Source organism: Nymphaea colorata, chromosome 7 (assembly GCF_008831285.2).
Source record: "Nymphaea colorata isolate Beijing-Zhang1983 chromosome 7, ASM883128v2, whole genome shotgun sequence".
In the NCBI taxonomy this organism is placed as follows: Eukaryota; Viridiplantae; Streptophyta; class Magnoliopsida; order Nymphaeales; family Nymphaeaceae; genus Nymphaea; species Nymphaea colorata.
In genome coordinates this window covers 20,451,875-20,463,545 of record NC_045144.1, presented here as the reverse complement: position 1 = coordinate 20,463,545, position 11,671 = coordinate 20,451,875, and the positions used below count along the sequence as shown (strand labels likewise).

The 11,671-nt window shown below is 37.0% G+C and overlaps 1 protein-coding gene across 1 annotated transcript; it reads right to left on the bottom strand.

Annotated features, from left to right (window-relative positions):
- Window positions 1–770: 770 nt before the first annotated feature.
- Window positions 771–8,346, bottom strand: LOC116257419 (protein argonaute 4-like). The gene is made up of 23 exons (XM_031634146.2): window positions 8,193–8,346; window positions 5,821–6,030; window positions 5,539–5,744; window positions 5,217–5,426; window positions 4,955–5,091; window positions 4,780–4,877; window positions 4,588–4,685; window positions 4,312–4,480; window positions 4,111–4,227; window positions 3,924–4,031; window positions 3,754–3,816; window positions 3,528–3,641; window positions 3,267–3,432; window positions 3,073–3,188; window positions 2,856–2,993; window positions 2,568–2,707; window positions 2,252–2,317; window positions 2,093–2,156; window positions 1,889–1,997; window positions 1,690–1,763; window positions 1,510–1,604; window positions 1,384–1,415; window positions 771–1,262 (listed from the first exon to the last, which is right to left on the bottom strand). The coding sequence occupies exons 2-23, from the start codon at window positions 6,028–6,030 to the stop codon at window positions 1,084–1,086; spliced, it is 2,709 nt and encodes a 902-aa protein (XP_031490006.1). The 5' UTR covers window positions 8,193–8,346; the 3' UTR covers window positions 771–1,083.
- Window positions 8,347–11,671: the final 3,325 nt, after the last annotated feature.

Genomic DNA, 11,671 nt, shown 5'->3' with positions numbered 1-11,671 from the left:
TAAAAATTGGTTAACCCATAAAGAATAAAATTCCATCGACATAAACATGGAACCGTAAGAACGCATACATACACACAGGTTACACCTTTTCTTTTCTGTCAGGCCGTGGCTACGTTCAAGTAACACCAAGCAGAGAGGTCAACTTTCTTGGCCTTTCGGACAAGAATTGTAGTAACTTCTAAGCTAATGTGGAACGATTTTTAACTTTGAAGAGAATCTTTGGTTATATGGAGCACTTGCATTCCTGCAAAGTCTTAAACCTGACAAAACACTTTTTTATTATAAAGTCCAGCATGATACCACCCAACTCAGAGTGGCAAGCGCAACATATTTCATATAGGAGAACCCACGATTTCATTAACAGTAAACATTATATAAACCTTATTCGAGTGAACTCTAATTAAACCATGCTTCCGGCTGAGGTGTTAAAACTGTTCCTAAACAACGGTACTAAATATCGCATGAAGCAGCACAAAGCAATGTCAACCGAACCATTTACACCATGTGATCCAATGGGACTCCTTCACCACATCACAGCCATCGGTTTTAACGATAAACCCATAGCATGCAGTTCAAGTCCAGACTAACAGGAAGTACTGCAACCAGGATAGCCAAAGTTAAAAATAACTTATTTGTATAAATCGATAGAATAGACCCACAGGGACTGAAATAATGAAAAGAGGTAAACCATTCCATCTAACAGGCTGAATAATGGCATATAATAACTCTCAAAGAACGGACAAAAGCAGAAGTAACTTGTACATAGGCCATGCGACCAAAATAATTCGGTTGATTTCATGCAACAATTCTGTATAGTTTAGTTGCTACACTTGATCTGAGCTAACTGGCCTAGAAAGGTATGAGTTCTGTAACTACACTTGATCAGTGCTGAAAGCCGACGTCAAAGTAATCTAAAATGTTTGAGGGAACTGCCATTTTTCTGTACAAAAGATTAAATGAATTGAGAGCAGGCTCCAGACGAGGCGGGCGGATCACATGTTTCCATGTGTACGTGGAAACTACAAAAAACTTGGAGACCCTTCCAAATGAACTATTCACAGCATGAGCAACCGAAAACAGCCTTCAACAGAAGAACATTTTGGTGCAGACTTTTTCGTGCAACTTTGGCATCGCAGGAATTTGCAAAGTCCCAGGTATGGTAACACCACCATGGCTGCTTGAAGTATCAGAGGAATCATATTCTCCCTTTATGAACTGAGACATCTGAGCAGCTGCCAAATGTGCATAGCTTATAGGTGCAACTACATGAAATATGAATCATATCAGTAAAAATGTAAAGGCTAAAAGTGATTAAGTTTTACGTCATAAAACAACAAACAATAAGAAAAGGGAAAAGGAAAAACAACAACCATCACTGCTCACCAATAGATATGGCAGTTGTGCTTCGTTGGTACCTGCAAATAGCCAACGAAGAAGATGTGATGAGTTGTGCAAACAACCATATCAAATATCTCATAACTGTCATGATCACCCAGAGTTAAAACCTACACGTAGGAGAGAGAGTGAACAAGCATTTGCAGATCATCAGCAGAAAACCCAATCTCGTCCACCAATATGTGATAGTGGGTTGGCCGAGTGGTACCCTTCAAACCAGAAAGAGTAGATTTAAATTTTAAAATAATAACACAAGCATCTAAACTATGTAAAGGAGAAAATGAGAAGACTTACAATCATTCCTGCATGAGCACACATGTAGAAGTCAAAATTCCGAGGATGGCAAATCTTTGTGTCCACAACAGTACCTACAGCAAGGTATATGAAACAGATTCTGATACTCAAGAAATTCTATGAAACACAATGTACACCTAAAACAAAACAAATTAACGAAAAAGGTGGAACATTTGTCCAAGTCTTCAAGACAATATACCAGGTGGCACATTTTCTGGACTATTCTGAAAAAGCTTGGTGTGGTGATTCTTCTGGGCAACAATGAGAGTGATCTTAGGACGATATCCTGGCTCAAGGAAGTCACAAGCCTACAGGAGAATTGTTTAAAACAAATTAGCACAGTTTCATGTATACTGAAACAGCTCACTAACATTTACTTTACCAATAAGAATTATAGAGGTACCTCGATAATCTGCTCCAATTCAATATTAAGAACTTGATTGAATTGAGACTCACTGACGCCATCCCTGAATGAATTCAAATAGAAGAAATATTAAATATATCTTAAACCAGAAAAAATTGTTTAAGAATCTAAGAAAGGGGGAATGACATTGATCTTCACCTGAAAATGATCATCTTCTCTGGTTTTCTTTGCCTACTACTCTGGTAGAAATCTATTAATAGTTCGCTGCCAGCAATCATGAAAAGGAAGAAAATTTAACCACACATACTATACCATCGGTAAGTTGACCACAAGGAACACTAGGAAGGCTGCTCGATTACATATGTTGTAACTTGTAAACATAGATGGACAATATTGAGCAAGCATGCCAACAAGTAAACTTGCAAAACAACTAATTAACAAGATACAATCTCCGATCCATAAAGTTAGAAAAACAAACTAATTTTCGGGAGAAATTTGAATCAGTTAACTCAACTTGATAATTCCATGATCAGTTTTCTTATCCTCGTGGACAGACGGCTTGAACAGAGAATCGATCATTTCAACCTTAGGTGACTGCGTCCTCACAGCTGCTCTATATCGAGAAATTAGAGGCCACTCACGAGAGCTAACAACCTATTATTTCACAACCCCAAGTAGATCCATATCAAAGCTACATTAAGTTATATAAACAATAAGAATTATGAAGCTGTATACTCAACAGAAGATGTCAAAAAAAATATATAACAATGGCTTTAGAAGAAATAGCAAAAAGAATCATTACAGCTGCAATGGAAGGCATGTCAGAATGACCCGGCGATCCATGAGACACATCCAACCCAAGGATTATTGTTGGGGATGTGGATATAATTGGAATACTTGGTGTCTTCTCAATGGATAGCAAGGAATTAATTCCACCAAGCTGAATGACAAAATGAAGAAGTGTATAAGAGAATTGCTTAAGATGATCAAACCTGAAAAGAATGACAATGTCATCAAACCTTCGAGTTGATTTTCAGCAATACATTGGTCAAATACTGGTCATTGATCTTATGTGAAGGTGCTATGCATTGTGTCACAATGCCTACATCAGAAAGAGTTTTCTTCTTCCATGGCCCTAAATGATGGAAAAAAATTAATCCAGACACATCTAAGAGAATTTGGCATTGGAGGCATAAAGTGAATTTTCATTTACCATAGACATATGAATTTTTCCGCTCAGACAAAACACAAAGAATAAACTCTGGAGGCCCTGGCAAACCAGATTTGAGCTGATCAAACATTTTATCAACTCTGACAACAGGTGAGGCATTCCGAAACTGGGGCGATTCTTCAAATGTTGCAAATGGTGGTTCGATTTGCTGCTCAGGAAACAGTACACTAGTACATGTTAATGCAATAGCAGAAAAATGAATTAAGACAAACCTTGAGAGGGTCATAAGATGTCACAACTTACAATTCCTTTGTTCCTGCCAGTATTAATGAGCTCCCTAGCAAGATGTTCAGTATCACATCTTGCAGAAAAATTAACAATCGCCCATCGCTGAATGCGGATTGGTTGAAGCATTTGCTGATACATGAATTATGAGAGAAAAACTATGTCACTAATATTCACTAGGAACCCAATGCAGCTACTGCAAATAGAAATTGCAAAGACAAACAGGTAATTGAATGATCATCACCTTTTGATTGAGATTCCACCGGCCATTTCGGGGTGCAAAAGACTCTCCATTTCCAAATACAAGCTTTAAACCTCAAGCAAAACATGGAGTAAGTTGTGGACATTACCCAATGATATATTAAAATATTGTAAACATCAAAAAATGATGAAGCTAATTAAGCAAATGTATACCTTTGGAGAAGGCAAAATTCTGCCTTCCAGCTGCACAAATTGGTCACTGAAATTAATGCCACAGGCAGATAGAATAGGATCCTCATGATATCTGTTTGATCGCATAGCCTACAGAACCAAGCAAATAGTGAATCAGATCCACTGTACAACTTGTGATACAGAAAAGGCAAAAATACAAAACACATACATCTGTTAATGTCCTCATACGCTCCTGAGGCTTCTGTCTTGATTTCTCAACCAAGGAAGCCCTCTGTTGAGAGGAGAGAGACTTTGTATACCTTTGCAGTGACAAAAGCGAACAAAGCTGAAAGACGAGGCAACCACAAAATACTTACAAAACCATCTAAAAATGTAATCCAACTTAAAGCAAACCAGGTGAACATAAAACCTCAATTGGAATATAGTTTGGATGGTTAGGCCTGCCAGCATCAATGCATGGAAGGGATGCTGAATCTTTCAGTTCCACACCTTTCTCTTTTCGAAAATATTCATAAACAGTGACTTCTCTAGTATCCTGAGCATCAGGATTACCGCCATTTTTCACACGCAATGAAAAGCTGCAGCCATGTCAACCCAAGAGGTCATCATCAAATACAAAGATATATTTGAGATTGTCCCCAGTTACTAAGAAGAAGCACAGAGAAGATGAAAAATATATACATACTACTGTTGGTTGCAAGGATGCTCGCTGAGACCAAATATCTTGAATTCCATAGAATTGTGAGTCGTCCTGATCCTAAGGTTCTTCAGCATCCGTCTTGCCTAAAGTTGTTGAACAAATGTTATAACTTATAAGCATCATGATTAATGCCCTTCCGCATTGGCATGGGCTACAGACCAAAAGCAGTCACCTAACCTTCTGCCAGTCAATTCTAAAAGGATCTCTAACGTTTTGATTTTCAAGAAGGAAGTTTATCACAGGACCAGGCTTCAGTATCATTGTAGTCGTCACATCTATTCCAGAACACAAGAAGTCAATTTTTGAAGTCAAATAAATGATACTGTATTGACAACTAAACAAGTTACCACACCTATATTCAGAGACAATCCACCCTGTGTGGGCCTAAAAGATGAATGGAAACCCCTACAACCTACAACTCCTCCACCAATATCCACAAAATTCCTTGAATCATCATGGAAAAATGACTGGCGGACAAGCAGGCAACCCCTGAACATCATAAAAGAGGATATCGTCAACAATAATTAGAGATGAAATAAGCAGAAAACAGCACCATATCATTATTCATTAATCATCAAATTTAGCATTAAAAAGGAATCTGAATAATCATCCACTTTTTAGCTGCATGCTGTCGCAGAATGATGTCCAGAACACGAAGGGCCTCCTGTCCAGAATCCTCTCCTCTCATAGCTGCTTCAATTTGGCGAAGAGGTATCTTGGCAGCAAAACTGATCTCAACATCAAATTTGCGAGATCGTCCACCACGCTTCATTCGCTTTCTTTCACCATCACTAGGGCTGCCATTCCCATTACCATCTCCACCACTGGATGCATATTAGAAATAACGCAAAGGGAAACCACGAAAGGTTTAAAGACGATAGAACAAAATATGAAAAAAAAAACAACAAAAAGAAACAACATCCAAAACTTTGGTACCCTCGGCCATTTGATCTTTCCAATATGACAGTGAAGTTCAGTGTCTTTTTAGGCAGCTCTCCATAAGTAAACAGGCTTTTCTCACCATCATATGCAAAATCTTTCTGACTAAGTTCAGAACTATATGTTTGCTGCACTTTGTCCATAATTTTCCTTCCAATACCCTTGCTCTCAACAGCCCTGGAGTCCTCTGAAGTCACAGAAACCTAAAGGCATCATAGCAAACAAGACATAATGAGGCAATTCATGGTAGGCAAATGAGGCCAAAAAGAATGTACTTACACTATAATGGAAAAAACAAGCATCCATGTTGGTAGGACGCCTGACAGCAAAATGGTTGGCCAACAAAGAGATGCGCTGACCAAGACTCCCAGTTCCCTTCCTGGCCATCGGAACCCGTGCATTACTAAAATCAGCTTTTATTGGAACCACGTTAGGAGGGATTACTGGTGGTGGCGGTGGAAGATCAGTTGGAAGACTTTCTTTCTCCATCTGGAGAGAGAGTAGGATACAGCACATGTTATGAAAAATCCAGCCAAAAGTGATATACCCAGTCCGAAGAGTATATAGAAGACTATATGCAAAAGAAGAATCAACCAAGCTCTAGAAAGTATGTAACCTAGTTGATCTATCATCATCTGATTAACGCAGCACAAATAAGAAAATCTTAAAGTAATCTCCATCAGTTTTGACTTTTTGAATCACAAAAGATACAGAAAATAAAAAATGTTCTGTTTTAGTTATCTTTTTTCTATAGCACAGAATACAATAATTACACAATCAAGAGCGCTAATAGCACAGTTTCAATAATGTCATAGCCACAAAGAATAAACCAAAACATTGAAGTATAACAATCATCAAATTAAGCCATAAGCTGAAATCATCACAAAATACTAAGAGAGGAACCAAAACTAGATTATCAGCTCGTACAAAAATGAATAACACAAAAATCTACGATAATAACCAACCAAACAACGATTAACGCCACATAGAACTCATAAAGCCAGACTAACCGTAGATAATATTTGAATTTCTTAGAACATAGAACAACTCATAAATGGCAGAAGCATAAAATAGACCTTGCAAGCAATCCTCTCTACTGATATTTGAATGTAACAAGAACCATAATTTCAATATCCACAGGCAAGAGAATAATAATAAATCATGGATTTTGTTACGCCTTCAGAATATATATATATATATATATATATATATATATATATTTGTGATGAGGGATGCACCGGGTTGGATGTGCCTTTGTATGTATATGAATGAGAACCATCTTCACGGGGCATAAATCATTTGATCAAGTTGATCGTAATTTTTTTCAAAAGATGGATGTCCCTACACACACACACACACACACACACACACACACACACATATATATATATATATATATATATATATATATATATATATATATATATATATATATATATCTGTAATCTCTCTGTGTGTGCATAAGGATATCCATCTTTCGAAAAAAATTACAATCAAACTTGATCAAGATTTGAGTGTTCTTTTAGGTATAACAACTTATAGAATGTAAGTAAGAGAAAAAAAGGCATTCCCCTGAACATGTACATATATATATACACACATACATACATATATATTATAAGGTTTGTGGATTTCTAAGTCCAGGTTTGGATAGAAAAATCCTATATTTTATGTGTGTGTGTGTGTGTGTCCTCAGACTTCTGGTTTTTAGTTTTTTGCAGGCCTAACAGCTCATAAAATTTAAAAAGGGGAAAAAGAAAGCATCCCCTTTGACGTACCTAAAAATAGAAAATCAAGCGGGTTACGCACTAATTTTCACTTGTAGGTTTGGACAGCCAGCACTTCATTTGAGGGAAAAAAAAAATTAGAAGGAAGGTGGCATTAATTAACTGGACAAGGTAATGGTAAATGGGTATGACTCTTCTAACAGAAAGAAAATAAGTTCATCACAAGGAGAGGGGTAAGGCCTCTACTTTATAGATGTATAAAAGAAACACATGGACAAACATGTAGGAAACAACCACGAAGGTGAGTGAAAACTTACCCACATAGACAAACAAGTAGGAAACAACCACGAAGGTGAGTGAAAACTTACCCACAACATTGAAGAGGTCCAGAAATACAGCATTGGTAATAGCATGACAACAGAAGCATAGCAACCTCAAGACTCAACAAAGATTGAACCAGGAAACTCGCAAAGCTCTAATAATATCTAATGTAACAAAGAGCATCTCAACAGCAATCTCCTTTTCAACCACCTTTTATTCACCTCAGCACACCTAACTTTCATAGGCCTAGAGGAACAGGAAATGTACAGCAAGAAGCACCAACGAGGAGAACAAACAGAGGGAAGTAAAGGAACTCTCAAAGATCGTCAGAGAACACATTGAAGCCCTTTTCCAACTTCAAAAGAAAAAGAAAAACAAATAAATGGTGCTCAAATAGAATAACAGAGAATGCATGACTTCAAAAACACATTATCTTCAACAACAAGAAACAAGAAGAATGATCCCGCGTCCGCTCAGTGGTGTGTGTGTTCAGCATCATAAAGATAAACGCATCCACCAACAATGTCCAACGACAGACAATCAAAACAACGACAATAACAGGCATAATCAGAGAAAAGGGGAAAAACAAACAAGCGACAGAACCTTGAGTCTGAAGAACACTGCCGCCGTCGACGACGGCAGGCGGCACGGTCGGCGGGAAGAAGAAAAATGAGGAGACAGAGAAGCGAAAGCGGCGAAACGGAAAAGCTGGACAAGAGAACGAAGGCGATGGTAAAATAATAATTGTTATTTACTGCAACAGGGAGTTACATAATGCATTTTGCTAAAAATGCTAATACTGACAATTACTTAAATAACTTGACAGCCCTCCCCATTTTCGATTTCTTCGCTTAACATGCTAACTTAAGAAAGTATTTACCAAAAGACGCTTTTACCCACTTATCCAGCTCTTTCTTTCACCAATATTTCCACTTTCTTTTAAAAAACAAATTAAAAAAATGCAATTGACAGAAAAAGAAAAAAAAATAGAAAAATCAGGATATATGAGAAATAAAAAGATTTCAACTGTGACTAAGCGTATCCGTCTCAGCTGACAAAGATTTTTAAGAATCTGAGAAAAGAAATTTAGCTTTCAACTTTTATAAAACCTAAAAAAAACATTATTTTGTATTCTCAAGAAAGAATACGTTGATTGACAGATGTTGGTGCGGTGCAGAGAGGGTTGGAAGGCGTAAAGCCCCAAACTAACCCATGGTTTATCCGTGGTGAAATGAAGCCTGGGTAAAGCCCTTGCTTTTCCTTGTAGTTTAACCATAGTTACTTACGTGGAGTTAAAATTAGTTGGGGAGGCTATTTTATAAATTTACACAAACAAATCGCTTTTATGTCATTTGTTAAAATTGAGGACCCTCCCTGTAAATTCGTTAACGTCTCCCCCATCATTTCGGTAGCATTCTTTCAAATGAACCCTGCATCGGACAAAAATATCCATTGTACCCTACCCCAGGATGAGCTTTGCCGTACGGCCATTTAACGACTGTCTCAATACGTAATTAGAGCTGGTAATTTTAGGGGCATTTTCGTCATTAACGTAAAGCAGGATCCACGTCTCTTCCCGTACGGGTGGTGGGAGGAGAGAATGGAGTTACGTAATCATTCTCACCTTTTTCATTAATTCCGGACATGGACAAGTCGAAATGCCCCGATTATTTTGAATTAATGACTTCCAAGTCAGCTGAAGTAATTAATGATTTAGTATGGGTATTAGTCGGTAATTTTTGCACTGAAGTACGAATCATTTTTTGGCGCGCCCTGGGGCATCCCTCTTTCCCGCTGAGGGCTTTTCCGTCAGAGGGATTTAAGCGGACGGACCACGCCGCAACCAAAACCGGCGAGCAGATCGGGATGATCTCAGCCGTTGATTCTCTGCCAAAAGGCCTCTGCTCGGCACGCCTGCCGACGGACGGCTATCCACGCGCGCTGTACGCCGCCTGTTCATTAAATAACGTCCACATACGGTTTCCTGCGTATCCGCGCCGTATTCCATACGGTTTGTCTACGAAAAGTTCGGGTCCCGATACGCCACGGGATCCACGTATCAAACATCCGATCTTGTATCCGTATCGCTTTTCTCTTTCAACTTTTCTGCCGATTCGGAAAAAAATCGGTTCTGAATATCACATTTCCTAGTCTCCGACATTAAGGTTAAAAACATATAATCACTTTGTTGGTAAAATTCGAATTTTTACTTCAAAAAAATGTCAAAGTTGTTCCTATTTTACTGTTACTGGAAAGCGCACTTGGTTTTTGAAGGTAAAAATGTTTCCCCCTTCTTCACTTTTTTCCTTTTACCTTCAAATCATTTTACCGGTTTGGTTTCACGTCTCAAATCAGAGTTTGGTCTCTTCAACTTTTCCACCTTTCCATATTCCAATAATGTTCTTATTGGCTTCCACATATGGAATTTGGCGCCAGTTCTCTTGACCCATTTGAAATTATTTAAACTTAAATTGATGGTATTCCAGTCTAGGAGTGGAATGCACATAAAATATTTGTAAAATAGTTCAACCCCCAAACAAACTTGAAACAAAACATTATGTTGTTTTTGGATGGATTTGATATTCTTATATTAACATCACTATCACATATATCATGTATGAGTATTATATAGTGAAAATTTATCAGGCATAATATGGCAAAGTTGTATATCTTGAGAACTATCACATATATCATGTATGGGTATTATATAGTGAAAATTTATCAGGCATAATATGATAAAGTTGTATATCTTGAGAATATCTCGATAAAATCTCAATAAATTTTTTTAAAAAATAAAACATTTAATAAATCTTAAAAATTATAGAAAAATAAAAAAAAACTTGAAAAATGTGTATAATATGTGGTTTTTCACTTTTTTTGTGTTTTTTTAAAAGATGCATCTAATTACCATTTTATATTATATGACTAAGTTATTTCTTCGGTATTATACGTGTTTTTTTTTTAATAATATGCATTTTATGTGAAAATGACCAACATTAAAATTCCACTTAAATAATAAGTGTGGACTTGAAATAGTGTTTGATATATGGTACTAAAATGCCAGACATTTGGATGTCAGGTGCTTTACACCAGGCTTTGTTGGGGTAGAACACAAGTTCCACCCTCCACATTGCCATAGTGTGTAAAGACATGCTATTTGATTGTCAGAAACTTTAATACCTTGTTTGACAGAAATAGTACCAAAATGCTATTGATTTCATTTTTTACCACCTAACAACATGTTGTTGATACTATTTTTTTCAGTGGTTGACTTCATCATTTAATTTAATTCTGGCCTTTTTATTGCATTCATATGCATTATTTTCAACTTATTATTCCAATGATAGCGAAGAACATTTGAAACAGATCATCGATTGTTTCCTTTCCTGTCCATGAGTTTTATGGATGGGAAAAATATACTACAAGCAATAAAATCATGAAAGCTAGGAACCTAATAACCACAGTTGCATTTAATGTTTTTTTTTTGCTTTATTTTTAACATTTAACAAAGGCAAATGTTAGGGTCGTGTAGCTAGATTCAATTAATCTCTTTATTTCTCTCTCTCTCTTTATATATATATATATATATATATATATATATATAAAGAAAATCGAATGTTTGGCTCTGACTTTTCAAAATATTTCAGCAGTCTAATCAGGGCTTTCTTATTCAATATAACAACCATTAAGAGAAAAACAAAAAGAAAAGTCATATAAAGAAGGTGAATCATTTGAGGCAATTCCATGCTGGTGATGAGGGGCGGAGGGAGGGGGGGCGCTTGGGCCATGGCCCGAGTGAGCACAGGAATTTTTTTTTATATTGAAAAAATCAAATTTTTTTAGTTTGGCCCGACCCGCGAACCGTTTGGCCCGCCCCTAAAAAAAATTCTAGCTACGCCGTTGCTGGTAATAAAGTAAAAACCACATCTAACTTTGAAATTTTGTTTGCCTTGGGCCAAGCAAAACCTAACCAACTAAAATTCCAACATTTCTTCCTTCATTTTTCTTATTTGAACAAAGAAATTGGTCTTCTGGGTGCTTCATTTATAAGTTGGTAAGGGAGCAATTGGATTGGAGGCCTC